The 27,319-nt window shown below is 53.9% G+C and overlaps 1 protein-coding gene across 3 annotated transcripts in view; it reads left to right on the forward strand.

Moving 5' to 3' along the window:
• Nucleotides 1–27,319, forward strand: part of TBC1D22A (TBC1 domain family member 22A) — a 320,419-nt gene that overhangs the window by 81,670 nt on the left and 211,430 nt on the right. For all 3 annotated transcript variants that reach the window (XM_078449286.2, XM_078449287.2, XM_078449288.2), the window contains 3 exons: nt 3,859–3,929; nt 16,049–16,177; nt 19,080–19,142. In XM_078449286.2, the coding sequence (XP_078305412.2) occupies nt 3,859–3,929; nt 16,049–16,177; nt 19,080–19,142 (263 nt within the window). The remainder of the gene's footprint in view (nt 1–3,858; nt 3,930–16,048; nt 16,178–19,079; nt 19,143–27,319) is intronic.

Genomic DNA, 27,319 nt, shown 5'->3' on the forward strand with positions numbered 1-27,319 from the left:
ATTGATCATTCTCTTGTATGTATTCTTTATGTATGAGTGATGTTAACTTTTTTGTATGATACGTATGTATTTTTCAAGTCTGTCTTTTTTTTTTTTTTAACATTATGGTGTCTTTCATTGTGCAGCCATTTTAAACTTTTGTACTGTTAGTTTGTCAACCTTAATTATAGTTCTAGGATCTGTGTTTTGCTTGGAAGGCCTTTCTCCCATCTGAAAGTAGCACAATATTCCTGTATATTTTCTTGTATTTTTATCTTTCCTTCACATACATGTGCTCACACGCACACACACATGCACACACTCCATTCAGGTCTAAGGATTTTTAATGTGTATTTATTTTTGAGAGAGACAGAGCATGAGCAGGGGAGGGTCAGAGAGAGCAGGAGACACAGATTGTGAAGCAGGCTCCAGGTTCTGAGCTGTCAGCATAGAGCCTGATGTGGGGCTCGAACCCACAAGCCATGAGATCATGACCTGAGCTGAAGTTGGACACTTAACCGACTGAGCCACCCAGGCGCCCCGGTCTAAGGATTTTTAATCATTTGGAATTTTTTTTAATGTTTATTTATTTTTGAGAGAGAGAGAGAGAGAGAGCGAGCGCGTGCAAACAAGGGAGGGGCAGAGAGAGGAGGACACAGAATCCAAAGCAGGCTCTAGGCTCTGAGCTGTCAGCACAGAGCCCGATGCGGGGCTCGAACTTACAAACCATGAGATCATGACCTGAGCTAAATCGGACACATAACCAGCTGAGTCACCCAGGTGTCCTTGGAAATGTTTTTGTGGTAAGATACATGGTCTGATTTCCTTTTCTGAAAATAAATGCCATATTGTTTGGACACCATTGACTGATGGGCCCCTTGATCTGAAATGCTGTTGTAATCATAACTAAGTGCAGGTTTGATGTGAACCATTCATCGGTTCCATTGATCTCCCCAGTGTCTTAAGAACTGTAGCTCTCTTACACATTTTCTTGTCTGTTAATACAAGTCCGTTCGTGTTATTCTTTTTGGAAATCTTATTGGCTGCTGTTAAGCATTTGCTCTTTCAGATGAACTAGTGCCAGCGTATCAGGTTTTACAGCACACACGGAATATCCCCCTGGGATTTTGTTGGCTTGCGTTGACCTTAAAGAGTTTTTAAGTGGTGGTCGACAGCACTGTAATATTGAGGCAAGATCCAGCAGTGTGTTCGGTCCCTGCTCTTCTTCCCCTGTCCTCACCCGAGCCGCCGTCCCCCCTACACTGGGCTTCATAAGCAGCCCACCAGTGTCCCTCTGGTCTCTTCTTCACGCCGTGGCCACGGCTTTGCATTAGTTCTTTCCTGGACTGAGAATATTCCCCTTCCAGCCCCTCTTCCTTCAGTAATGTCTCCTCATCTGTGGGTCTTTCCTCAGTTGTCATCTTCAGGGAAACCTTCCTAACAAGGTAGAATTTCCCACCTGTCCTTTCACCTCCCAGCCCTTACCTCTTGTTCTGAGCCCAGTTGGAATTTCACACTTGCTCTGTCCTTGGGGTGGAGGTGGGTCCTCTGAGCGCAGGGCTTTGTGTGTTGTTCCCTGGTCCGGAGGAGGTGCTCATTAAATCCTTGTTAACGCCAGTGAGCTTGGTGTTTTCCTCCATTTCTTTAAGTAGAACCTCACAGTTTTCTTCATATGCTATTCTCCATTTCTTGTGAAGCCTTATGCCTGCAATATTGTTTATTTTGTTGCTGATGGAGAAAAGCTGTTGATTTTAGAATGTTCTTGTATCTGCCCGTCTTGCTGAACTCAACCCTCATTCCCGCCTCTCTTTGCTGGCTTTATCCTCAGGCCAGTTGGGTGACAGTTGGCTGTAGCCCCAGCCTCACATCTGACCCTAGCAGTCTTCAGAGGGAGCAAGAGAAGGTTGCCTCCAAAAGGTTTCTGAAGAGCCAGGAGGGGCTTTCTCCTCAGCTTTGCTCTGCAACAGCCAGTCAGTTCCAACCTTGGGGTGCTGGGTTCAGCTTCCCTCAGGCTGACTCCCCTCATTACCAGGGCTGCGGGGTGGGGTGCTGGTGGTCACTTTGCACATCCGGGATTCCGCTAGAAAGGTGGAGGGGCAAACAGGCCCTGGGCGAGGGTCTACACTGGACGTCTACCGGAATGGTCCTGTGACTTTCCCATCAAGCCAGTTTAACACCTTTATAGGTACGAGATTTCCCGACATGGAGCCGTTTTATTCCTGGAGTTTTATTCCTGTGTGTACTGTCCTTTGAATACCTGGCTGTGTTTTGATCTGCGAAGATTTGTTTTGGACCTTTTGTCCATATTCATGAGTGAAATTTGTCTGTGTTTGCAGGAAGCCTTTCTAATAGGGGAAGTTAATAGAGTGGAAAGATTCTGGGCTGTGAAGGTCACTGAGTTCCTGGGCCCCTGTGGCCGAGTCCCCCGACCTCTCCGCTCCTTGCCTACCCAGTAGGGTCACAGCCCTGCTTCACTCAGGCTGTGGCAAGGAACAAATAGCGCCTTTGAAAGCTCCTCTTACACACTGACGCTTACACAGACTCAGAACTTGGCCTCACATGTCTGTTCAAGGCACCATTTTTGTGAGTTTCCTTCATGAGGAGACAGGTTCAGAGAACATTAGCAACGGAGATTTCTCTCGGCTTTCTTCATATAAACCATAATCAGAAAACCAGACTCGTGCAGGAGGAGAGGCCCTGGGAACATGACTGGTAAACATTACATTATTGGTGTTCGGATATTAGGTTCCTGCTTTTCATAATATCCTCAGGGTGCGGGGGAAGATTCGATACTTTCTGAGATTCTGCTGTAAAGTGCAAGTTATTGCTGGTACCGTCGCCCAATTATTCTGTACTTATTTTACTTAGACTTTAGTAATTGGAAAAAGATTAGATGTCAGGACTTTGTATTTTGTTGATTATATTACCAAAGTCTCTTTAATCGTTTCTTTTATTCCGAGTATTAATCATGAGCTCCTAGCTGTTAGGAGAAGAGCCTGATGGTAGATTCGTAACTTAAAGGAGAGAAATAATTACTTCAGTTTCAGTGGGACTGACTGAGTGTTGATACACCTGCAAATTGAAATGTGTTCTCTATCCATTCGGGGCACGTGGCTGAGACCTTGGGGAGACATAGAAGGTCACGTGGAATTCAGGGGCCGATCTCCCCACCCGCCCGGCCCCTGCTGTGCCCTCTCCTGCCCTCCGGAGGCTCCGGACATGTCCTTGACCAGCCCTGCCTCTCTTTGGGTATTTGTGATGGCAACAGTGACTTGTACTAGTCTACTTGGAAGACTGTGTTGTCCTTGATGTGTGCATAACATGGCTTCACCCTTGATCGGTGCTGTATGAACACAGGCTTATCCCCGTGAAATAATTTCTTCCAAAAGCAGTCTTGGAGCCAAGCGCCTTCTGTTCTCCAGCAGTAAATGGTGGGAGTGAGACAGAATGCGGGAAGGACGGGAGAGCTCAGAGGGTGGTTAAGTTGGGGACAGGTGTCGGTGGTAGGGGTACAGGGAGACGGAGGGTGGGAGGGAAGGAGGGGGCATGTGGACTCTGGACTCACTGCTCTAGGGAGGAAGGTGTGTGGTGCCTCACCTGTCCCGGCGAGACTGTGGGGACACTTGCGATGCGTTTAGCAAACATGTACTCTGTGTAACTTAAATGCAAACAGGTGACACTTAGCTCTGCGGGAATAGAGGCGACTTTGCGTCTCTTGTATATTGAGAACAATCATTATCTGAAATCTTTATCACTCAGGTTTGTTCTGATTTCGTTTATGGGGCCTCATACCCCGCCGTAACATTGATGGAATATGTTAAAGCCCCGTGGGGAGTTTGTGGACTGTTTGTAAACCCTGTTTTGTCTCTTTGTCAACAGAGGAATTGCGGAAGTTGAGCTGGTCCGGAATCCCTAAGTCGGTTCGTCCGATTACCTGGAAGCTGCTGTCGGTAAGTCTTCCTGGGGCTGCCTGTCCTGGCGGCCAGGCTCCAGGCGTGGCCCGTCGGCCGCCCAGGCACGCGCCTTGCCTTTGTGGCAGTGATCCGGGCCTTTGTCTGAGCTAAGGTGACATTTTCCATCTTTTGCTTAATTTCAAGCTTGGTTTGACAAGGTTGGCAGAAAATGAGGAGAGGTAATTATTTATGACAGCTGTATTCTTTTTCTCTGATTTTATTATTCTGAAAATCTGTAATATTTTCAAACGTGTGATATAGAAAGGATTGAGCACAGAAGACTGTTTCAGTTCTGAGGAATCCATCACAGCGAAATAGGTTTGACAAAGGTGGTGGGTTTTTTTTTTTTTTTTTTTTTTTCTTTTTCTCTTTTTACGTGTTAGTGGGGATGTTAGACGTAGTCTGCGTTTCTGTGATGGAGGCTGGGGTTCTGGTTCTAAACTGCCCGTTGTGGAGACTCCTGGAGGAGGTCAGGTGGACGGGGTGGGGGTGGGGCGGCCGCCAGAAGATTCCCGGTCCTTCACTCGGGTTAATATCGGAAGTGAGCTGGGCCCTGCTGAAAGCTTGGGAGTAGTTTATAGACAGCTTTCTTCTCTTTCCCTTTTTAAATTATTTTTGGAGTTAAATCAGTGGGGAACTCTAAGTGTTTACTCTAAATTGGGTTTGACTTTTCAGTATTTAAAAGACTCTTTCTTGCTAATGAGTCTTCATAAATTTGCAGCTTAGTACCTCGTAATCCTAAATGCAGATACAGCTCTCAACAGTGAATATTTATTGATTAAATATTCTCTTGCAATTAAAATTAGACCTGCTACAATTGCTCATGTTTTTGTTTGGTGTTTGTTATTTTAAGCATTTGTATCTACTTTTCCAAACGTCCTCCAAGATAGGTTGCAAAGTTTTGAGATTGAACTGTGGGAAGTTTTGATGAAAACACGTTTAAGACCTAATGGTACAATTTTGTATTTAATTTAATTTAATTTGCTGCCTCTAGGTGGAAAGCCTTCACGAATGCTTCTGTCCCCTTCCTTTCCTTCGGTTCTCAGTCTGCTCGAGTCGTGGTTAGATACCCTGTGGTCGGAATGGGAGGGAGGGTGTAGGTGGGTAGAGTCTGTAAGCGGGAGTGTCAGGAAAGCCAGGGAAGGAGTGTGCGGGCCTCCTCGGGCATGTGTACCGCGTAGCCGCTTAACTGATGACGGGGCCCCTTGCCTGGAGACAGAGGTGAATCAGATAGTGGCCCTGCCACTAGGAGGGGTTAGGGCTGGTCAGGGCTGCAGCACCGTCTGGGACCGTGTGCTGCGGGGTGCACGGGGCTCAGGCGGTCAGGAGCGGAGTGAGCGCCCAGGGAAGGCTTCTCGTTTGCAGTCTCTGCAGGTGCTGTGAGGTGGGAAGCTGGGGACCGGGCAGGACAGAGATGAACTTGGCAGTTCTAGACCTCTTTGGGTTTGGGTTGATGGATGAGTTAAAAACAATGTGTGTGGGGGGGTGAGTGGGCAAAGCCGGTCCTTCCAAAGTTGGGGGGGGGCACCAAAAAAGGGAGGGCAGTCCCAGGATAGCGCAGACTCACCTGTGTGGCAGGCCAGGCTTCTTGTGGGAGCTTCTGGAACATCTTGAAGGGTGTGTCAGGGTCCTTGTGTGTGTGTGTGTGTGTGGGGGGGGGGGGGTTAGATGCAGATGGGATTGGACAAGCAGGGGCCAAGGTGGGCAGGCTCCCCAGGAGTGGCTGGGATTGGTGACGAGTAGGGGCCAAGGTGGGCGGGCTCCCCAGGAATGGCTGGGATTGGATGACCAGGGGCCAAGGTGGGCGTGCTCCCAGGAATGGCAGGGAGAAGGCTCGGATGGGGCAGGGAACCGGGGGCAGCCAGGGACCAGGAGCGGGTGAGTCCTGAAGGATTTGAGTGAGGGGTGAGTCGGCTGTGTTTCTGGAATGGGAGAGTCAGGAGTCTCTCGAAAGGTCTGTTGGCTGGTTCCTTCATTGATTTGATCGTATTTACCGAGCACTTTGTGGCTCTGGCACTGTGTTGGAGCTGGGAGATAAGGAGAGAAAAGGACCAAGTCCCTGTGCCTTATGGAGCCTGCGAAAAAGAAGAGGAGTCCCTGCCCTCCTCTGTCTCCCCCAGGGCAGACCGGGGTTTTACCGCACGGGAAGGATCCTGTTCTCTCAGGAGTCTGGGCCCCCAGTGCTCTGCTCACCCTGTGTCTCAGCTTGCTTCACAGCACTTACTGAGTGCTTGCTGTGTGCCAGACCGTGCACACGCGAGAGATGCTCGCAGATGCGGTGGTCTCTGGGTGCAGGACCCAGGAGCTGGTGGGTCCGTATCGCGAGCAGAGCCCGGTCGGGAGGAAGGGTGTGCCGGGCTGCTCTGGGTGCTTGTTGGAAGGAAGAGACGGACAGCCGGGTCAGGGAAAACCCCCCGGGGGCGTGGGTGGAGGCTTTGGGGGGCCTGTGGCCGCTGGAGCAGGAGCCAGTCGCTGCCATGGCACTGTACTTGTCACTCAGGGAGCGTGTGCTCACCTCGACTTTGCCGTGCGCTGGGCCAGGCAGGCGGTGATGTCATTCAGCCGTCACGTGCCCACACACGGTCCCTCTGGGGGTGACGACGGGCTCTGGGAATCCAGGTTGAGGGGTGCTAATCAGACATGGGTGTGGGTAGGTGGAAGGAGGCCAGCATCCTGGGGGCTGTCGTCTCTTCGCCTCGAAGCGCTGACCCAGGAGCTGCCTCGTGGGCCTGTCCTCGTCTCCCAGTTACTCCCAAGCGCACATCATCGGTATGTTTCCTGTCCTGGGGGATTTGGGGAGCACGGCGCAGGATGCTGACCACTCACTTCTGACTCAGCAGGTGTTTCCCACGCGTCTGCCCTCAGCCGGCAGACCCTTTGCAAGTGCTAGGTCACAGGAGCATCTTGGAAAATGGAGGGGAGAAAACCCAGCAGGCACTTCCGGGCCATGGGGTACAGGGAAGTGTCGCCCCAGTTAAGGCCACTTTTCAGTCTGTCTCTGAATCAGAGGCTTCACATTCCACTCTCCTGGGCCCGCAAAGTGAATCAGAGCCTTGGGGTGTACCCCGGTTTGCACCAGTTCCAGCCTACCCCAGGCCGGGCGGTGGGGGTGGGGGGTGGCGGCTGGGACCTGGTGGCTTTGGGCTGCCCTCTTGACCTGCGCTTTTTCGTTCTGGGTGCACATCAGTGTGACCTGGGAGTTGGGGAAACATTGGTCTCTGGGTCTCGCAGGGTTGGAGACGGCCGCTCTAGGACAGGTGGGTGCCATGTGGGACAGGCACACAGGGACCGGCTGGGACCTGCACCCAAGAAGGCAACACGCCTGGGCCGACGTGCCTGGCCTTGACCAAGAGCGTCCCGGAGGCCCGACTGGGGCCCAGGTGGGGTCCGGCTTGTTCCAGCCCTTTTGCTTCCGGGACCCTGAACCCAGGATTGAGGAGAATCTGTCGTTTGTCTCGTGAGCAAAGACAACCCAAGCTGTACTTGAATGTGAACCTACTTCCAGACCTGGGAGACGAATGACTTTTTTCCCCCAGGATGTTCACGACTTGTCGCTACAAACCAGGATTTGTCCTGGTGGCTTGTTGAAGAGCACGATTCTTAACTGATGAGTAGGAAATGGTACTTTAACAAAGAAAGATGGGAAGCTTGGCTCCTGTCATTTGTGGGGGACTGGCATATACTCTGGTCTAGAAATACCAGGAAGCCACCATGGATGCTATTTAACATTTAAATTCCATGCAAGTGCGGCTGTGACTTTTTAAAAATTAGCGCTGTCAAAAATCATATTTTTTGGCTCATTTAAAAAAAAATAACTATTTCAGAAACATCAAACAGAAACTAATTAAACATTTAACATTTACGCTAATGAACAGGATGGTTAAAAACGAGAAGTGAGGGGTGCCTGGGTGGTTCCCTTGGTTAAGCACTGACTTCGGGTTCAGGTCACGATCTCCCGGTTCGTGGGTTCGAGCCCCACGTCGGGCTCTGTGTTGACAGCTGGGAGCCCGGAGCCTGCTTCGGATTCTGTATCTCCTTCTCTATCTGCCCCTCTCCTGCTTGTGCTCTGTTTCTCTCTGTCTCTCAAAAATAAATAAACATTTAAAAAAAAGCCCCAGGGGCGCCTGGGTGGCTCAGTGGGTTAAGCGTCTGACTTCGGCCCAGGTCACGATCTCACGGTCCGTGAGTTCGAGCCCCGTGTCGGGCTCTGTGCTGACTGCTCAGAGCCTGGAGCCTGTTTCAGATTCTGTGTCTCCCTCTCTCTCTGACCCTCCCCCATTCATGCTCTGTCTCTATCTCAAAAATAAATAAACATTAAAAAAATTAAAAAAAAAAAACAAAAAAAACCCCCAAAGAACCCAAGAAGTGAAATGCTGGTGTCATCATGTCTCCTTGCAGTATGTTGAGGTCGGTTTGCACGTGAACCTGGTGGGAGGGAGCGATTGGATGTTTGTGTCACTGGGACGGTTCCGACGTAAGTATATGCGTGTATTGTTTTACATTTATGATTAGTGTTTTTATGGCATGCTAATACGGCAATTAAGTTTTCCGTAGTTGTGTCATTTAAAATTCATTGCGTACTTGAACATATTTCGTTTGCATAATTTCTAGTCTGGCTTAATTATCGAGAGGCCTCAAGTTGCATATGTGTGTTTTCCTTTCGGAGTGAGTGTCAGGAGTGTGTGCGGGGCTTTTTATTGCCCGTGCTCCCACCGTGACACGCTTGCCTTTTAGAATTTCTCTTCCAGTAGTGAAGTTAGAATCTGGGGGTTGGGAGAATGCTCGAGTCCTCGTGCACGGCCACGAAGAGTCCTTCGGTGGCACCGCATGTGACCGCTGTAGGGCTGCCCACGCCGTTCCCTGGCTTGTACCCCCCGTGGCCCCGCTGCCCTGGCCTGGCACACAGGGCCTGCCGCCCGGCCACCACGCGCCTGCCCGCGCTCCTCACCCGCCAGGGGCGGAGGCAGCCTGGATACAGTGCCCCCCGTGTGCCCTGTGCAGTCATGTGACCATTCTCAGGGCGTTTGCTCTGTCCCTCCACTCTGTTGTCTTCGCCACCACCAGTGCCAACCCCAGACCCACCCAGACCGAACCCAGAACTGTGTACTGGCCGATCCTGTTTTTCATGAGGTCTCTCAGACATCCTCCTCCCTGGGCGCCCGGGGCCGTGGCCGTCCCTGGGGAGTGGTGACATCGTTCATTCGCTCAGCGAGCCTGCACGGGGAACCTGTGGTGCGCCCCTCGGTGTTCTGGGCGTGGGGGGCCGGAGTCCCTGTGAGCACGGGTCAAGAACCCCCTGCGGGAGCTCGAGAGACAGAGTAAGCGACATCTCTGTGTCTGAGCGTCTCTGAGAAGCTGAGTCTGGAAATACCTGGAGCCCGGGGAGGGAGGCCGAGGTCAGAGTGCTGACTCAGACGGGGCGGGGCAGGTCTGTGGGGGAAGCGCTGTCTGAAGACGGGTTACCCGCCGTAGCGTGGTCGCAGCGCTGACCAGACAGCCGCTGGAGGGAGCTGAGCTCCAGTGACAAATTGAGGCAGCCGCAGCCACGTGTCTTTGGTCCGGTGGATACGGCCTCGGCAGGGGAGGTGCTCAGGGGAGAGTTTTTGGGGACTCAGGCCCTGGAGAGTAGACTGGAGGAGGTGAGAGGCCAGCCTTGCTTCCCCGGGTCAGGGGCTGCTCCACGTCTGAGGCCTCTGTCTCAGCTGCCCAGCCCCTCCTGAGCCCTGGTGTGGAGGGGGGAGGGTCTCGGGCCCAGGGAACAGGGTGCAGAGAGAGGCCACAGGGGCCGACGGCAGCGCAGGGAGGGCGTCCGCCTCCGTGCAGGGGCGCGATTCCCGGGTGTGCTGGTGGGAAGGTTGAACTTGCCTTCCCGTGGGTTCCTGGGGCGGGCACGAGTGCAGGGCTGCGTTCAGCATCTCTGCTTCCCGGAGCCGAGCCCAGGGTCTGAGGGTCCGGGACACAGGCAGAGCCCAGGTGTGTGTGTGTGTGTGTGTGTGTGTGTGTGTGTGTGTACGTGTGTACATGTGTACGTGTGTAGATGACCCCGCGGGGTGGGGACCTGTTCCTGAGTTTGTGCAAAGTGAGCCCGGATCCCCCGAGAAGGGCAGCATCAGGTAAGGGCCTCTCGGGCCTGGCTTTGGCTGCAGTCCGTGCTCAGGCCCTGTAACTCGGCTACGGTGACCATTCTTGAGCCTTTACTCTTCCGTCAGTGACAACACCGCCAGCCCACCCACCAGGCAGGATTCAAGGCAGTGCTCCGGGCAGCTCCGCGCCTGGTGAGCAGTTGGGCTTTTTCTTACTCAGCTGTGGCCGTGGCTTCCTGGGGATAGGAATTGTTCTTCCTGCCAGGTGATGGCCACGGGGACTGAAGTCACAGTGAGGTCAGATGGGTGCGGTCACTCCTGGTGCTTGCCAGGAGGATGGTCTCTGACATGACGAAGCAGTGCCCTTCCTCGGGTCTGGCCATTCCCCCTGGGGTGGGAGGCCCCCTGGCAGGGACAGGGCTGGGTCCCCGACAGGGAGAGCGCCCCGTGCCGCATGGTGCCGTCAGAAGAGGTCTGACTGTGGAGGCGCCCGGGGCGGGCGGTTTCTCACGCAGGACCTGCGGCAGGGGTGCTCCGGGCACGCCTGGCACTCCTGTGTGCGCCTGGGTTATCGTTGCCGTCGCCGTTCCGAGTGTGTGAACCCATCTGCCTTTAGAACAGGAGCATCTCTCGTCTGGCCAGAAAGTAGAGGCACGCACGCGGGAGCATAGCCACCCATGCTCAGCGGTAGAAGCTCCCACCGTCGGGGTTCCCTGTGTTGTCAGCGGGACCCTCTGGCGAACCTGCCCCTTCCCGACCTGTTGGAGTTGAGGCAGGTGCCCCTCGTCGTGCTGCTGAAGGGCGGGGGCTGGGCTCCCAGACCGGAAACTGCTGCCGTCCCTGGTGGGTTGCTTGGGAAGAAGCATCGGGAGCCTTCAGTATGCCCGGTGTGGCCTTGGACGAACAGCTTGCTTGTGGGGATTTTGCCTCAGGAAGAAGTCAAACGTGGCTCAGAATACCAGACAAGGGAAAAGATTGTCACCCTGTTCAGAACGAGGAAGGTTGAGCATAAACACGTGCAAACACAGGTACATATGGCGGAAGGCCTTCGGGTTGGCAGACTTTCTGGAAGAGGCTGGGTGGCGGTGTTGCAGGGCAGATTTCAGCGCCTGGTGACTGCTCAGCTCTGCCGATGTAGAACACCAGCAGCCCCGCATGGTTCGGACCCGAGGACAGCGGTTCCCAGCGTGCTGTCCTGTGCCGGCCCTGCCGGAGGCCACTACTTAACGACGTTGGGGACACGGTCGTGATTTCAAAGTGCGATGTGTACGCATGGCAGGTTGGATGAAGGACATTTTCTTACAAAGGGCACGAGAAGGACTAATCATAAAAGATTAATAAATGGGGCCACATTAAAGCTAGGAACTTGCCTTCATCAAAAGACATCATTAGCGGGAAGAAAAGGCAAAGCACGGGGAGGAGGAGTAGAGACTTACGGAGGACTCCCCTGTGGAGTGTGACGTGCCTGCAGATGAATACGACCCAATAGAAAACCAGGCTATGCTCGTCCACGCGTTTCCCGGGTGTGGACGCAGAACAGCTCCGCCAGTCTTCTGGGAAATGCAGAGCGAAGCTACCTTCTTTTTGTCTTTTTAAAGTTTATTTATTTTGAGAGAGAGAGTGAGCGCACATGTGCATGAGTATCAGAGGGGCAGAGAGAGAGGGAGACAGACCCAACCAGGCTCCACTTAGCACAGAGCCCGACTTGGGGCTTGAACCCATGAACCTCTAGATCACGAACTCGGCCGAAGGTAAGAGCTGGATGATTAACTGACCGAGCCACCCAGGTGCCCCAAAGCTGCCTTCTGACAGAGACCACTGCAGGCCCATCGGGATGGCTGAAAAGAAAAAGTTTGTCAACACCGAGTGCTGGCAAGGATGTAGAACTTGCCACAATGCCTCCAGTGGGAGTGTAATCACTTCGGAAAATTCTGCAGCAGAACTTATGAAAGGTGGGCATGGCCAGTGGTTCGCCTCTTCGGTAAATATCTAACAGAATGCACGTCATGGGCCGTGAAGGGCAGGAACGAGAATGTTGAGAACACAGAGTGGGAGCAGTCCACATGTCTGCTGACGGTAGCATGGGATTTGTACGCGGGAACGCACAACAGTGAAAGCTGTTCTTAACATCTTCCAAACATGAGTGAGCTTTTCAAATGTAATGTTGAGTTTGAGCGGCCAGACCGAAAAAATGATTCCATTTGAAGAAGGTTCAGAAATAGGCAACATTTACCCGGTGTTAGAAGTTAGGGACTTATTAGCTCCGGGGAGGAGGTGAAGGACAGTGGTTAGGAGGCTCCCAGGGGCCTCGAGCCATGTGTGGTTATGATAATTCCTCCCGCCGTTTGGATGGCGTGTGCTCGCGTGTTATATTCCAGTATGTGTTTATGGACAAGAGGCTTAACGGTGTGACCCCGGTGTGTGAAAGCAAATGTATGCAGGAGTGTCATTGAGAATCGATGCTCCTAGAAATGCCTCGGGGAAGCAAAGGGGACGGATGTGCTCGCACGACTGAGAAGACGTGGTTGGATTCAGGCCGACCTCGTCAAGGCCAGCGACTCTCCCAGCTCAGCTCTGCAGGTCGGCTCTTTGTGACGGACCCACAGCCTGTGGTTCTCCCGCATGGCCACAGGGCAGCTGCCACAGCTCCAGTCTCTGCACATTCTCCCCGATTCGCAGGAAGAAGCAAAGAAAAGCCGTGGGGCTTGCCTTCTGTGCCTGCATTGGGTCCCCTGTCTGCCTCTGAGCCTGTCAGCCCCTGTGGCCAGTGGGGTGGCCCATCAGGGACGCTCCTGAAGGAAGGGGTTGAGAACAGGGATGTGTGGTTCCTGGAGGATCTTCGGGGCTCTGTGGAAACAAGGGAGGTATAGATGTTCAGCAGCAAACACAGGTCTGCTGCAGATGTGGGAGCATCTTAAAGGCGGAAAATACCACGTGGGATTTATTTGTTCACTTGCTCATACATGAATTCACTTAATGAAAATTTGGCTGCCACGTGGCTGGCGCGGTGAGGGGCTGGCTCTGTGGGGGTCTCGTGCCAGGAGCAGCTGGAGCCCTGAGGGACCAGCCTGGCCTCGGGGGTTGGGTCAGGCGTCCTGAAGGAGTACCGTCGAAGAGACGCTGGAGGGATGAGCAGGAGGTAGCCAGGTAAAGCTTCAGAACATCCAGGGAAGAGACCAGGAGGAAATCTTTCCTCTGTAGGACAGAAGAAGCACTCAATATAAAAGAAACACTTTGTAAGTTGGATTGCATGGAAATTTAAAACTTAGGCTGTTTGAGACAAGGAGGCAGGGCCCAGATTAGGAGAATATAATCTTAATGTGTATTCGCTTCTAGAAGACAGAACCGTAAAACTCACTAGGAAGATAACCTGGTTTAAGAAATGGGCAAAAGATTTGAACAGACACTTCACCAGAGAAGAGAAGCAGTGGCGGCTGGGCACGTGGGAAGATGTTGAACATTGTTAATCATCGGGGATGTGCGATTAAAGCCACTCAGTAGAATGGCTGATATTTATTTTTTTAAGATTTCATTTATTTTATTTTATTTTATTTATTTATTTATTTTAATGTTTATTTATTTTGAGACAGAGAGAGAGACAGAGCATGAATGGGGGAGGGGCAGAGAGAGAGGGACACAGAATCCGAAGCAGGCTCCAGGCTCCGAGCCGTCAGCACAGAGCCCGACGTGGGGCTCGAACCCACGAACCGTGAGATCATGACCCGAGCCGAAGTCGGACGCTTAACCGACTGAGCCACCCAGGCACCCCGATTTTATTTTTTTTTTAAAGTAATCTCTATACTGAGCCTGAGGCTTGAACTCGCAGCCCTGAGATCAAGAGTCACATGCTCTGACTGAGCCAGCCAGGCACCCCCAGAATGCTAATATTTAAAGATGGACAGTACAGGGTGCCTGGGTGGCTCAGTCAGTTAAGCATCTGACTTTGGCTTGGGTCACGATCTTGCGGTTCATGGGTTCAAGCCCCACATCCGGCTCTGCTGACAGCACAGAGCCTGGAACCTGCTTTGGATTCTGTGTCTCCCTCTGTCTCTGCCCCTCTCCTGCTTGTGCTCTGTTTCTCTCTGTCTCTCAAAAATAAATAAACATTAAAAAAATTAAAAAAAGAAACCAATTTGACAGTAAATTTCATATATTAAAAAATAAAATAAAATAAAATAAAAAAAAATAAAATAAAAAAAAAATAAAAACCTTTGGATTTAATCAAAACAAAACAAAAAAAAAAAAAAAAAAAAAAATTAAAAAAAGAGAGGCACCTGGGTGGCTCAGTCGGTTAAGCGTCCGACGTCGGCTCAGGTCACGATCTCGCGGTTCGTGGGTTCGAGCCCCGCGTCGGGCTCTGTGCTGACGGCTCAGAGCCCGGAGCCTGCTTCGGATTCTGTGTCTCCCTCTCTTTCTGCCTCTCCCCCACTTGCGTTCTGTCTCTTGTCTCTCTCAAAGATGAGTAACTATTAAAAAATTAAAAAAGAAAAGACGGGCAATACTATCAGAGAGGGTGTGGAGCATTTGAAATTCTTATCCTCTGTTAGCTGGAGTGTGAAACCACATCATCTCTTGTGAAAGGTCTGGCAGTTTGTTAGGAAACGAAACGTGTACATGCTCAGGGAGCCAAGGCTCCACTCCTAGGTGTTTAACCACGAGAGAGGAAAGCTTGTAGCCATAAAAGCCTTGTACGAGAATAGTAGCAACAAGCTGTATTCATAGTAGCCCCGAACTAGAAACACCCCAGACGCTCGGCAGGAAGTGAGTGGCCAGCAGGCCGCGGGGTCTCCGTGCGGTGGAGAAGTGAGCCGAGGGATGGGTGCCGGTCCCCTCGTCAGTTTGGAAAAATCGCAAAGACGCCAGGCCGAGCGGACACAAAGCGCGGGTCCCCGAATGATTCCATTTGCGTGACGTTCTAGGCCAGGCCGGGGCGGTCCGCGAGGAGTCGTGCGGCTCCCTGGGCTCTCCTGGTTGAGAGGGGGATGAGCACAGGGGAAGGTTTTGGGGAGACAGAGATTCTCCACGTCTTCACGGGGGGGCCGTAGTGACGCAGCTGTGTACCCTTGTCAGATGTCATGGAAGGGTTTACTTGAAAGAGGCACATTTCATCTTACGTGTGACATGTCGGTAATGTTGATTTAAAAAGCAGAAGCAAAGAGGGGCGCCTGGGCGGCTGTCGGTTAAGTGTCAGACTCTTGATTTCGGCTCAGGTCCTGATCTTATGGTTCGTGGGTTCAAGCCCTGCGTCAGGCTGTGCGCTGACGGTCTGGAGCCTGCTTGGGGTTCTCTCCCAAGCCCTCTCCCTCCGTCTCTGCCCCTCCCCTGCTTGGGCTCCCTCTCCCTCTCCCTCTCAAAACAAAAAAATAAACTAAAAGCTAAAGAAAGCAGAAGCAGCGAAATAAAAAGCACGTACAACACCGACAGTCTGGCCCTGGAGACTGGGCTCTTCGTGACCACCCTGAGCCGCCTGGTCCTTCTGGGTTTGAGTTCACTTTATGTCCTGGGATTGCGGCTGCCAGTCGCCCACGAGTCTTTGGAGAGAGGAGGAAATCTGCATGAGCGACGATCTCTCCAGATGTGCGTACGTGTGTGTGTGCGCGCCCACACATGCACATGCCTGTGTGTACGTTGTATGTATGCATGAGCACACACGAGCACCCGCATGTACTCTGGTCAGAAGACCGTGCAGACTTCCGAGTTCTCTGAGGCTCGCGAGCCGTTTAGAACCAGAGGTTCATCTCAGTCCTGTTCTCGAACAGCACGGAGTTCAAGCCTGGCTCCCGTCTGACGCCCACTCCTGTGGCCACGGGTCAGGTTTGGCGGGCGTGGTGGAGGCTGTGAGCGTCTGAGCCCGAGCCGCCCGTCCGGTGCCTCGGAGGCCGCCTCCCTGATGTGCTTCGTGTCCGTTTCCGCTTACCGTCCTCGTCCCCCTGTTTGGGAGCGCCACACCCAGTTAAGACCCTTTGGATTTCACACTTTGTGAGTCGGCATTAACCGTACCTACTTTTTGTTCTTGTTCTTTCTCTCACCCAGGGTTACCTTCCTGCCAACGTGGAGCGAAGACCAGCCACGCTCCAGAGAAAGCAGAAAGAATACTTTGCGTTCATCGAGCACTATTACGACTCCCGGCACGACGACGCTCACCAGGACACCTACAGGCAGGTGGGCGCCTGTCCCTCGCTCCACGTCCCGTGAGGGGCCCTGGCCTGGTGATGGTTTGCGGGAGGGGCTGTTTGCTCTGGCGCGTTCCTAACCGGGCCACGGATTTGTGTTTGCTGACGAATGAACAAGTGACGGTGTGCTCCTGCTGGTAGTGCTTTGCTCATCTCCGGTTCCTTCTATAAAAGTGACGAGGATGTTTTTAATTGGAGTTGCAGAGCGGATGCCCGAGGTCCCCTGCTGGTGCCCTGACACGTGCCTCGGGAGCCGCCCGGCCTTTCTTGTGTCAGAGAGCTGCTCTTGGGCCCGTAGGACCCGGACAGGCATGTCGCTGGACCGATCAGAGGAGGAGAGTCTCCGTGGGCTTTGTGGGCCCTGACTCTCTGGGGCACGGAGGGGTGGGGTGTGGGTAGACGAGAGCTGACTGGGCAGCTGGACTGGGGGGGTGCAGTTCATCTCCAGCAAAACGTGTAGCCAGGGTATCATTTCTGCTCCCTCGTTGAACACAAAATGGTGTAATTATGGCTTCTTGAACAGTTGACAGTGTGTATGAGGGGAAGAACCCTTACATTTGATTTATAGTTCAGAGTGCATTCAGAATTTGCTGTTAGAAAAGCTCATTGAGGACTTTGTCATTCTTGCTGTCTTTGTAATGTGTGAAATGCAGAATGGTTTGTGCTGCATTCATTCATTCGTTCATTCATTTTTGCGCTGTGTTTAAGCAAAAAGGTGGTTCTTAACTGATAGCTCTGCTTCCTGTTTCTTCAGTCAGCTTCTGACTTTCCCGAGACACGTTCGTACTGAATATTTCCTTTTGGAAACCCTCCTTCTAGGTGAAGGAGCCTTGCCGAATCTTTCTGCCTCAGGTACGGGCTCTCCACATCTCTTCGTCACTTTGGTGTAGATCTGTTACACACGTCCCAAGACAGGCCTTCCCTCTGATTGGTGACCAACAGTTCTTTAAGGGAAATGGATTCTGAGAAGATCTTCCTCATGGAGGGGAAATGGTCGAGCTTGGGGGGCGAGCGCCATGCGAGAGAGCAAGGACCCGGGAGAGGCCCTTCTGGGGCGGGGCCCTTGCCTCTGGCTCCTTGGCGCTCCAGGGCGCAAGGCGCTGCTTGCCTGGCACCCTGAGAAACGGATTTAAGATAGATTGCACTTGGATTTGGTTGGGGCAATAGTAGCTTGCCTGCTTTCTCTTTCTACTTCACTAATTCTAGGGAATGGTTCCACTTGGTATTGTTTTGGATGTGTTTTTGATACATTTTTATTCGAGGAAAAGACTTCCAAAGGATGACACCTAGCATCTATCTGTGAGATTTACCAGACTGTATTCTGTTACGAATTTCTTGAGGGAGAGTTAATTAAATACAGGTCGCATGTGTCTTTATTCAGTTACGATGATAGGTAATAAAAAGCTTCTGTGTTGTTGTGAATTCCCCAGATGTTTTTGCGATAACATCGCGGAGAAAACCGTAATCCGCGGCAGTGATGTCGGCTCGCTTTGCCGCCAAGCAGGCCCGCCTCGCGTGTCCAGCCCCTTCCCGTTGGCACAGACGGCAGGTGTAGGTACGGTGCCCACTGGCCCGCCCACCGGAGTGTGATGGCACGGGAGCCGTGTTCTGAGGGTGGCCCTTGAGGGCGCCCTGGGGCAGGGGACGTGGTCGGACTAGGGTCGTCTGGCCCCCGGTCTGGACTGCACCCCTCCCTCTCGGCACTGCCGCCCGTAGGCCCACGCTTCTTCCATTCCTCCCCGTGTTGCTCAGGGGGCGTGGGGCTGATGGTTTCCTCCGGGCCGTCTCCTGCCCTCTCTCGCTTTCCTGCCCGCTGTCCTTCAGTGCCGCCCCGAACACCGAGTCCACTGGCCCCCGGGCCCCTCCTGGTCCTCTCCCCGGGCGGGTGCTGCCGATGGGCTGCTGGCGCCCGGGTTCTCGCCGAGGGAAGGGCTCCAGGCAGGGACCCGTCAGTGGGGAAGCAGCCGCCACGCCTCGCATCGGCGCGGTTGATGGCCTCCACCTCAGGTGGTCTTCACCAGGGAAGCCTCCGGGGGATGTGGCAGGCACCTTCTAGACAAGGATGCTGGGCCCCGGGCCTCAGTCATGGTGCCCAGGCTGTCGTGCCCGTGAGGCAGAGCGAGGATGCTGTCCTGTTCCCGTGGATAGTGGAGTCCTTGTGGGCACGTACTGACGGGAACGAACCTGAGCATTGGCTCCTTCTCGGCATTACGATGTGCACGTCTTCCTTCAGCCTCTGTGGCCTCCTCCTGGGTGACTGGGGACGGTGACGGTGTTGGCCAGGGGCGGACGTGCCCGTGGGACGTTGGGAGCCGGCCCGTGGCGCCAGCTCAAGCCCCGAACGTTCTTACTCGCTGCTGCTTGGACCTGCGGGTGTCGTCGTCTGCCGTGTCGGGGGCTTCGTTAAGGCTCTCGGGTCAGGCGGCGCGCAAGCAGGGATCGGCCGATGCTGGCAGAGGTTTTTGAGTGCTTCCTTTGAAAAGTGCCCCGGGTCCCCACGGACTCTGTGAAGTGGAGAAAAACGTGGCCTGGGCGCCAAGAAGAAGCTGTCACGGCCGAAAACTCGTCCGCTATTGATGTACCTGAATTGCTCCCGTGTCCGAGGCCGGGAATCAATGTTTGCTAATTGCTATGGATTCTGTTACTAAATAGCCGAGGGCCCGCTCTCTTCCTGATCGGGCAGCACGTGTTTGCGCGGGAAGCGTCGGCAAGCCCTCGTGCTGGGCCCGTGCGGCTAGAACCTGCCCCCTCGAGCACTCGGCCACGGGGGAGTCGGTACTTTCGGGGCGGGAGCGGGTTCGAGTCCCGGGTCAGTTCATCGCCGATGAGCACTGCTCTTACGCCGACATCTGTCACCTTTGGAAATAACACCTCTCTCCCTGCATCCGCAGATCCACATAGACATCCCTCGCATGAGTCCGGAGGCGCTGATACTTCAGCCCAAAGTGACCGAGGTAAGAGCCAGGATCGCAAGTTCCTGTGGACGGTGTCTCCCTGGGTCGGGGCGGTGGGTGCCCTCGGAACTAGCGACGTGGTTTGTGCGGTTGGGGTGCTTTACCCACAGCCCCTGTGGGGTGGCCCTCGAGAATGTAATCACGGGCAGGAGTCGCTGTTCTGTGTGTGGCGTTGACGCGTACGGAAGACACGGGTAGGCGTGCGTGCAGTGCGCGCACGTGTCCTTCCCCACCTGCGGGGAGAGCCCCACTCACGTCGGACCCGTGGCCTTGGAGCCGCCCACGGTGCCTACCCTGCTCTTGAAGGGCCCCCGCGACGTGAGCGGCCCCCTGACTTTGTGATCCCGTGACCTCAGCCCGTGTCCCGTGGCCTTCTCTCTGCAGCTCGTGTTTTTCTTCCACATCATTTGCTAACATTCAGCTCATCTGTGTGTCCTCTTGGGCGATCGTCCGTCAGTCAAATACTGCACACTTTCTGTGGCTTTTTCCTGTCGCCGGACGTCTGGCTCGTCTGACGTGTTGTGATCAGGCCCTTCTCTGGGGCGTTGAGAAGTAGAACGGTTGTGCTGGGGTGGGGGTGGGGGTGAGCCCGGGAGCCTGTCAGGCCTGGTGTCAGTGTGCTCCCGGGGGAGCTGCCCTCCTCAGACGCTCGCCTGTGGGGTGTTCGAGTCCCGCACTCCGTGTCCATGCTCTTCGTCCACGCACCGCATCCACGGTCAGCGTCCATGCTCCTTGTTGTTCTAACTCTTGTCCACACTCCTCGTTCCATGTCCCCCTCACTCTGGTCCACGCCTTGTGACCACGCCCCTCGTCCTCCTCATTCCTGTCCCGCCAGCGGGCCTTCTCCTCCTGGTCGTCATCTCCATGTCTCTCCTTACTGGTGGCCGTGATCTCTTCCTGTGTTAATGTTTCCGTGGTCCCTTTTCGGGGGGGTGCTGCCCTCTGTCTTTTGCCCATTTTTCTTGTGGGCGGTTGATCTAGTTTTTTATTGGCTGCCGATCCTAATGTGTTAGGGATTCTAAATCTTTGTCAGCTTGCACGTCACACGCGTCCTCTCCCATCCTGTGGCTGCTTCTCACTTCCTTCTGGGTGGCGTTGACGACCGGAAGTTCTTCGTTTCAGTGCGGCCGAACTTCACGGCCCCTTCATTTCTGGTTGGCACTGCTGTGCCTTTCTTGAGAAATCTACACGTACCTTGTGTAGTCAGTCCGCTCCCATAGGTTCATCTGAAGCTTTGCTCGTTTGTCCTTCACACTCCCGTTTTTCATTCGTATGTACTCACCGGCTGCTTACAAGGTGAGGTCGCCCTCCAGTGAGCTCTCCCCTGAAGTGACCTGTCAGGCCCGGCCTCAAGTGTGGCCTCCAGCTTGTCTCCCCGTGTTTGCAGCGTCCCTTCTGGTGTGCGTCCTCCTTACGCCTGCATACGTGCGTCTTTGTTCTCTGTCTTGTCCTAGAATTCAAGGGGTCTTCCCTCGACACCCACCTGCCGGCGAGTTCAGCCTCGTCCCGAGTCCCACGGCTGCCGGGGCCCTGGTGCCCGTGGTCCTCTCCAGGCCTCAGGCCTGTGCGCTCCCACCCGACTCTCACAGTCAGACTCCCGGGACTTGCTTGTTCCGTTTTTGTCTTTACTGTCTGTCTGATGCGCAGAATCTGTAGATCAGATGGGGGGAATTGACGTCTTTATGGAATCCTCTTTGTTGTCGTGAATATGCACCGTCTGCATTTTTAGGCCATTTGTGACGCCTTTCAGTGTACCTGTAAAATTTGTCCCGGGAAAGGTCTTGTGTGTGTTTTATTAGATTTATTCTTAGTTATCACATTTTTTTGTTACTCTCGTAAATGGTATCTCTTTAAAGTGGAATGTTTTTTACTTACGGTTTGAGACACTTGTTTGCGTCTTGAGTGCTCCGGCAAACACACTTTTAAACTCTCCTGTCTCTTATATGCTTAGTAAGTTTGTTGAACGAAAATCCTGGATTATGAAAGCAGAAGTGCCTGTGGATTATAGCACACAAAAGGAGAGAATTAGTTTCCCACAGAAGCAGGCGTCTTGAGGCGGTTGCTTTTGATGGTCCTTCTCAATGGTTGTGCTTAACCGTATCTGCAAAACGAGGGAGAACATATCATGACCTCTTTTTTACTTATTTTTTTTAATGGAAAATAGAGTCTGCCACAGACCTTCGGTTTACCGTCATTTTTATATTTTTCCTACCACTTGACACGTCGCTCGTAGAGGAGAGCTGGCAGGGTCGTGGCGGCTCGGCTCAGAGGGGTCTGCCGCAGACAGCAGGCGGCCTGGCGGGACGGGGGGTGCGTTCCTGTCTCCCGCACGGGCTCCCCCTGGCGGTGAGGCGGCTTTGCCGCTGTGCTCGGCGTCACCCCCTGGGGCCCCGGCTGCCGCTGTAGCTTCTCCGCACCGCGTTTCCCTTCCACGTGCAGGAGTGAGGAGGGCGCGCCCGTCCCCTTACCGCTCTTCCCTAGAAGGTGCTCCCGGTACCTGTGCTTCTGTCCCGCGGGCCGGAACTTAGTCACGTGGTTGTACTTGACCGTCTGGAACCGGGACAGCGTGACTCGGATTTTAGCTGGTTCGTGTGCCTCGCTGACGTCTGGGCCTTCTGACCGCCCAGAAGAAGGGTTTCGGCACATCCCCCATCTACCCACACTTTCCTGTCCCTCCAGTAGGGGATGCGCAGTCCGCTCGGTTCGCCACCCGCCCCCCTCCCACACAACTGTCCGCTTCCTCCTGTGGGCTTTCTTGAGGTCTGGTGGCCGGACAGTAAAGTGTACCCATTGTAAGTGTGCATTTAGATTGGTTTTGACACCTGTGCTTGGGACTATGACAGCCCCTTGAATCACGATAGAACACTTCCATCACCCTGCAAAGTGGGCTCGCTTCCTTTGCTGTCAGCCTCCTGTCCCCACCCCTGCCCGTGTAAGTCCTGATCTGCTTTCCGTGTCTCTGGAGCTTTGCCTTTTAAGAATTGCGTGCAAACGGAATCCCACAAATTCCAGACTTTCGTGAGTGCCTTCTCTTAGTGCTTAGACGCGCGTGCACGTTGTCGCACTGCTGCTGGGTAGGACGCTGTTGTCGGACGTGTCCTGGCATGGTGACCCGTTTGTCGGTTGGTGGACACCTGGGCTCTTTCCAAGTGTGGGTCTTCACACAAAACAATGTGCTACAAACCTTTGTGTGGAGATCTGGTGAAGGCCCCTGCTCGCCCTTCTGCGGCGAGGACCTAGGAGCAGGGTGCTTGTGTGGTGTGAGTGGGTGTGTGTCTACTTCATTAGAGACCGCCAGACGATTCTCCAAGGTGGCTGTGCCGGTCGGCGTGCCCGCCAGCGGTGCGTGGGAGGGCTTGTGCTGTATCCTTAGCGGTACTCGGTACCGGCAGGCTTTTTAATGTCAGCCGTTTCCTGGCGGGCGTGTGATGGTACCTTGCGGGCTTATAACTTGCCTTTCCCTGGTGACTGGCGTGTGTTGTTACGTGTGCTGGTTTGCCACACGCGGGTCTTTGATGGAGGGTCCGTTCCGTCTGTTGCTCGCCGTTGAATTGCTTTTAGAATCTTCAGCCTGCCTGTTCTCTGGGCTAGCTTGGCCCGGAAATCCCTGTTTTATGGGAGCTCAGCTAGATTCAGGGGCCTCAGGCTCGCCTACCTGCCGAGAGGGAGGCCTGGAAGTGAGCAGAGCGGATGGAGTCGGGCTGGATGGCCGTCACCCGGTGGTTCTCGGCCAGAGAGCAGAGGCGCAGCCTCGGTCGGGGGGTCACCGCCCCCCGCCCGTCCCCACGGTGGAGCGGGCCCCAGGGGACAGCAGGCCTCCGCGGTGTCTGTTTCGGCCGAGCTCTGGTGCGAGAGCTGCACGTGCCACAGAGCCAGCTGCTCCGAACAGCTGACCGGATCCCCATCTCTCCCTCGCCCGTGACCCCTGAGGGTCTGGGTCCCTCTGGGCCTTCAGACCTTACCTGGGAGGTTGCCTCATCAGACGCTCCACATGCCCGCAACGCTCTCCTACCCCATTCACGCCTGGTGTGTGCGGCCTGACTGCTTGTTCGTGACGCCACTCGCTCACCCTGTTTGTCGGCTCCCGGAGAGCAGGGCTGGGGCCCTCGCGGTGACGGTGCCCAGAGCATCTCCTGGAACCTCATGGGAGTCAGAAGATTTTGTCGAAATTGGTAATTACTGTTTTCATCCGATGTCATTGTTTGAAAGTAAAATTCGTAAGTTTTTGGCTGCTTGTTTTTTTGGTCTCCTGTCCGGTGTTGAGCTCACTCAATCTGTTACATGAAAACACACAAGTTCTGACCTGTGGGCCCGTGGCTACCATGGAGGGTGCAGTGAATTTATTAGGGGAATGATATTCAAATATCCCTATTGGGCCTTTTCTACTGATAAGTTTACCGTCTACCAAGTGACTTTTCCTTCGTGGTTATTATATTATCTGCCCTCTGGTTATCTGCTTCTTAGAGCAATGTCACAAATTAGGGAAATAAGATGCTTTTTCCAGTTAGCCACGGAGAAGCGATGTCTCGTTACATTTAAACAGACGCGGAGGATAATGAAACATGCAGGCTTTTAAAACCACATTATTTACGTGCAATTCTTAGAATTAGCGTGACGAGCTTTCCATGGCCCTGAAGGATGGGCATTTTCTAGGCGGCAAATAGAAGCAGTCGTTCAGAGTGGACTCTTACTGCGACCGTGCGCTTGGCGTAGACTGATTGTGCCTGGAGCCGCGTGGGCCCGCCCACAGCAGGGCCGGTGGTGGCCGGGAGGAAGACCGCCTCTGGAGGCCCCGGAGTTGGCTCTGGGGCCACATCGAAGTGGGTTTCTGACGCTCGCATCTGGAGGACCACTCCTCAGCAGCCCGCTGTGCTTGGCCGGCCCCCTGACCCCCGACCCCCGTCTCAGCTGAGCAGGCCAGCCTCACCTGCTCCTGCCCCGGTGACCCAGGAGCGCCCTTGTGTCTCCCGCTCCAGCCCCCGGGCGGGGTTGTGGCAACTGCCCTTTCAGAGTCCCTGTCCCGTTAGACCACCCTCGGAGGGGCGGCGGCCTTCACGCCCGTGGTCTCCATCCCTGCTGCCCGGCAGGCATCTGCTGGTGAGAGTCAGTGCATCTGTGAACCGTCTGCTGGGATTCTGGCCACGGCTGAGGCCCCCGCTATGTCTGCTAGGACCGCGCAGGCTGTGAGGGCAGGACCCGGGGCCCTTGTGTCCCCTGGTCCCCGCAGCCTGGTGCTGGGGCAGCGGATGAGCGAGTGGCACAGTAGAGCACACGCTCGTCACGTGTGGCCGTTCTGCAGGTCCTTCCACGTGCCAGGTGACACCGGAGGGTCCTCACGGCCTGGATGCGCGTGGGTGGTGGTTGGTGTCCCACCTGTCCACGGCCTCTCACCCCTCGTCTCTTTGTTCGGGCTCCTCACTGGGCCTCTGCCCGCCAGCGGTGGGAATGCGGTTTGCGAGAGCCCAGGGAGTACTTGGGTGTTTTGTAATCAGTCCACCGAAGTCTCCTCGGACATGTTTTGGGAATCGGGTCCGTAGATCTTTCTTCTCCTGTCTCTTTGTTTTTCTGGTAAAATCTACCAGTGCAGAGGGATTTCTGTAACGTTTATGTTCACATTTAAGGAAATAATGAAACATTAACGTGTAGGTGCCCACCGTTAGCTGAAGAAAGAGCAGGAGCTAGCATCTGTGAGGTCCCCTCTGTGTCCCTCCCACACGTCTCCCGTCTCCCAGCCAGTGACTGTCTTCCTGCCTCTCTGTATGGTTTTATCACGTGTTTATATGCGTATGCATGTTTTTGCCCTTTATGGTTTTTATTTTTTAATGGGATTATTCTAAGTATATGTGTGGTTGCCCTTTATATGGCAGCATTTGGTGTTTTTTTTTCTTCCCCCCGCATTTGAGAGAGAGAGACAGACAGACAGACAGAGTGCAAGCAGGGAAGGGGCAGAGAGAGAGGGAAACACAGAATCTGAAGCAGGCTGCAGGCTCCGAGCTGGCAGCACAGAGCCCGACGCGGGACCTGAACTCACGGATCGTGAGATCATGACCCGAGCCCAAGTTGGACCCTCAACTGACCGAGTCACCCAGGCACCCCAAGACAGCATTTGGTTTTAAGCGTTACCCGTCAGTGCCTGTGGTTGGAGGTCACTTCTCAGTGCTGTGTTGCATTCTGCTGCTCAGTCTGTGCACTGAGCCCTCCAGTCTCGTGTTGCTCGAGCATTTGGGCCAAGTTCATCGCTGTGTGTTTTCTCAGGGCGTCGCTGTGCACGTGCCTCTGTGCGTGCGTGAACGCGTGCACCTGTGTGTGTGTGTGCACGCGCGCGCGCGTGTGTGGAGAGGCCCCGGGGGCGGGTGCTGGGATCGCACTGGGTCACACCAGGCGGTCGTGCTGGGGGAGTGTCCCATGCTGACCCTCACCACCACATGGGACTGTAAGGCCGGGTCCCCCGCTCTGGCCAGGGGTAGGAGGTGCGTCCCGTTGGGCTTTTCACTTGAACCTCCGTGAGTGCGGATGAAGTGAAGTATTTTTTCTTCGGTTTCTTGCCCATTTGTGTTTCTTCTCTGGTGAAGTGCTTCTGTTCCCTGTCCCTGGGGTGCTGGTGTCTGGTTGGTTCTGCCGACGGAAAGGAGTTCCTGATCTGTTCAGGGCGCGGAGTCCGTCGTGGGTGTGGATGCACCCGGGCGCCCCCTTCAGTTAGTGGCTTGTTCTTCACTCGTGGTGACGAGAAAGTCTGAATTTACCGCCGCCCGTTCCCCCGTCTTCTCCTTTACGCGTATATGCTTGTTTGTGTCCTAAGACCTCTTTTTCAACCTCGAGATTTCAGAGAAGTCTGAGCTCTCTTCCCAGAGTTTTGAAGTTCTGCCTTTTACATTTAGCAGCACAGTCTGTTTGGAATCCACTCTGCGTGGTTCGCCGCGGTCGGCTGCTTTCTGAGCACACGTCCCTCCAGGAGAAGCCGCCCGCGCCGATCAGCTCTGTGCTACATCAGAATCCCGCACACGTTGGGCTCCTTCTGGGCTCCTCTGGGCCGCCGCTCCGTGTGTCCATCGTCCCTGTTCCGGCTTCCTCCTGTCTAGGTGTCCTGGTCTCGCTGTCTTGCTGTCTTGCAGGCCAGGCTGCCCGAGCCTGGCTGTTGTTTATGGGCCTTCGTATAAATGTGAAATCAGCTCGTTATAGCTTCGTGTAAATTCTGGAAGTCACGCCGAATCTGCCGATCAGTCGGGGAGAACTCACATTTTGTTTCTGTGTTTGTTTAGCTCTCCTGATCTTTTATTTCTAGACAGTGTTCTTTTTCTTGTCTTGCATTGATACTCTCTAGAAAGGCTGTTGACTTTTGTCAGTGAACCTTCTACCTGGCAAGTCTTACCTTGTTCCCCAATTCAAGTATTTTATGTGTAGATGTGGTTGAGGCTTTACAGAAGTTAATCGTATTACTTTGTGAATAATGGCAGTTTCTTTTTTTCTGTTTTGCTATATATTTTTCTTTATTTGTTTTGTTTTGCTGTTTGTTTTTATTGTTTTTTCTTTTTTTTTGCTGGCTCAGACTTCTTACCACAACCAAACACAGTGGGGGAAGCAGGTATCCTGCTGTCACTCCTGGTCGCGTTGTGCTGACTTGGGATATTTTCTCTAGGCATTACAGGTGCTCTTTATCACGTGAGGGATGGTGCCTTGCTCGTGGTTTTAAAGTCACAAATGGTGCTGAGGTTTATCAATTCCTTTCCCTGTCATCTGATAGGAGAATACATTTTTGCTCCTTTATCCTCTAAATGTGGTGGATTTTATTCCTGGCCTTCCTGGCACTGAGGCGACTGATCCGAGGTAAACGCGGGTTGTGTGGGATGGACGGGTTCAGTGACTTCAGGAGCAGGTAGGTGGCCGTCTCACGGGCCACCCTGCCAGAGGGGAAGTCTGGTGGCTCCTGTGTTTGAAAAATGCTTCTTTCTGACTGGCCCCCAGTCACTCTCGCCGCTGTGACATGTGGCCATGTCGTGTTGAACGTTTGGTCAGGTGACAGTGGCACTGTGATGTTGTGTTTGACAGTGTTGCTGCTTTTCTGTCCTTCAGTTTTGAGCGTAGTGAGATGTCTGGGTCGGCTCACCTATCAAACACCTGCCTTGAGCACAGAGCGTGGGGCATAAATCGTCACATTTGAAGGAGGTCAATGTCGAGTC

The sequence above is a fragment of the Panthera onca genome, chromosome B4, assembly GCF_046562875.1.
Source record: "Panthera onca isolate mPanOnc1 chromosome B4, mPanOnc1 haplotype 2, whole genome shotgun sequence".
Taxonomy (NCBI): domain Eukaryota; kingdom Metazoa; phylum Chordata; class Mammalia; order Carnivora; family Felidae; genus Panthera; species Panthera onca.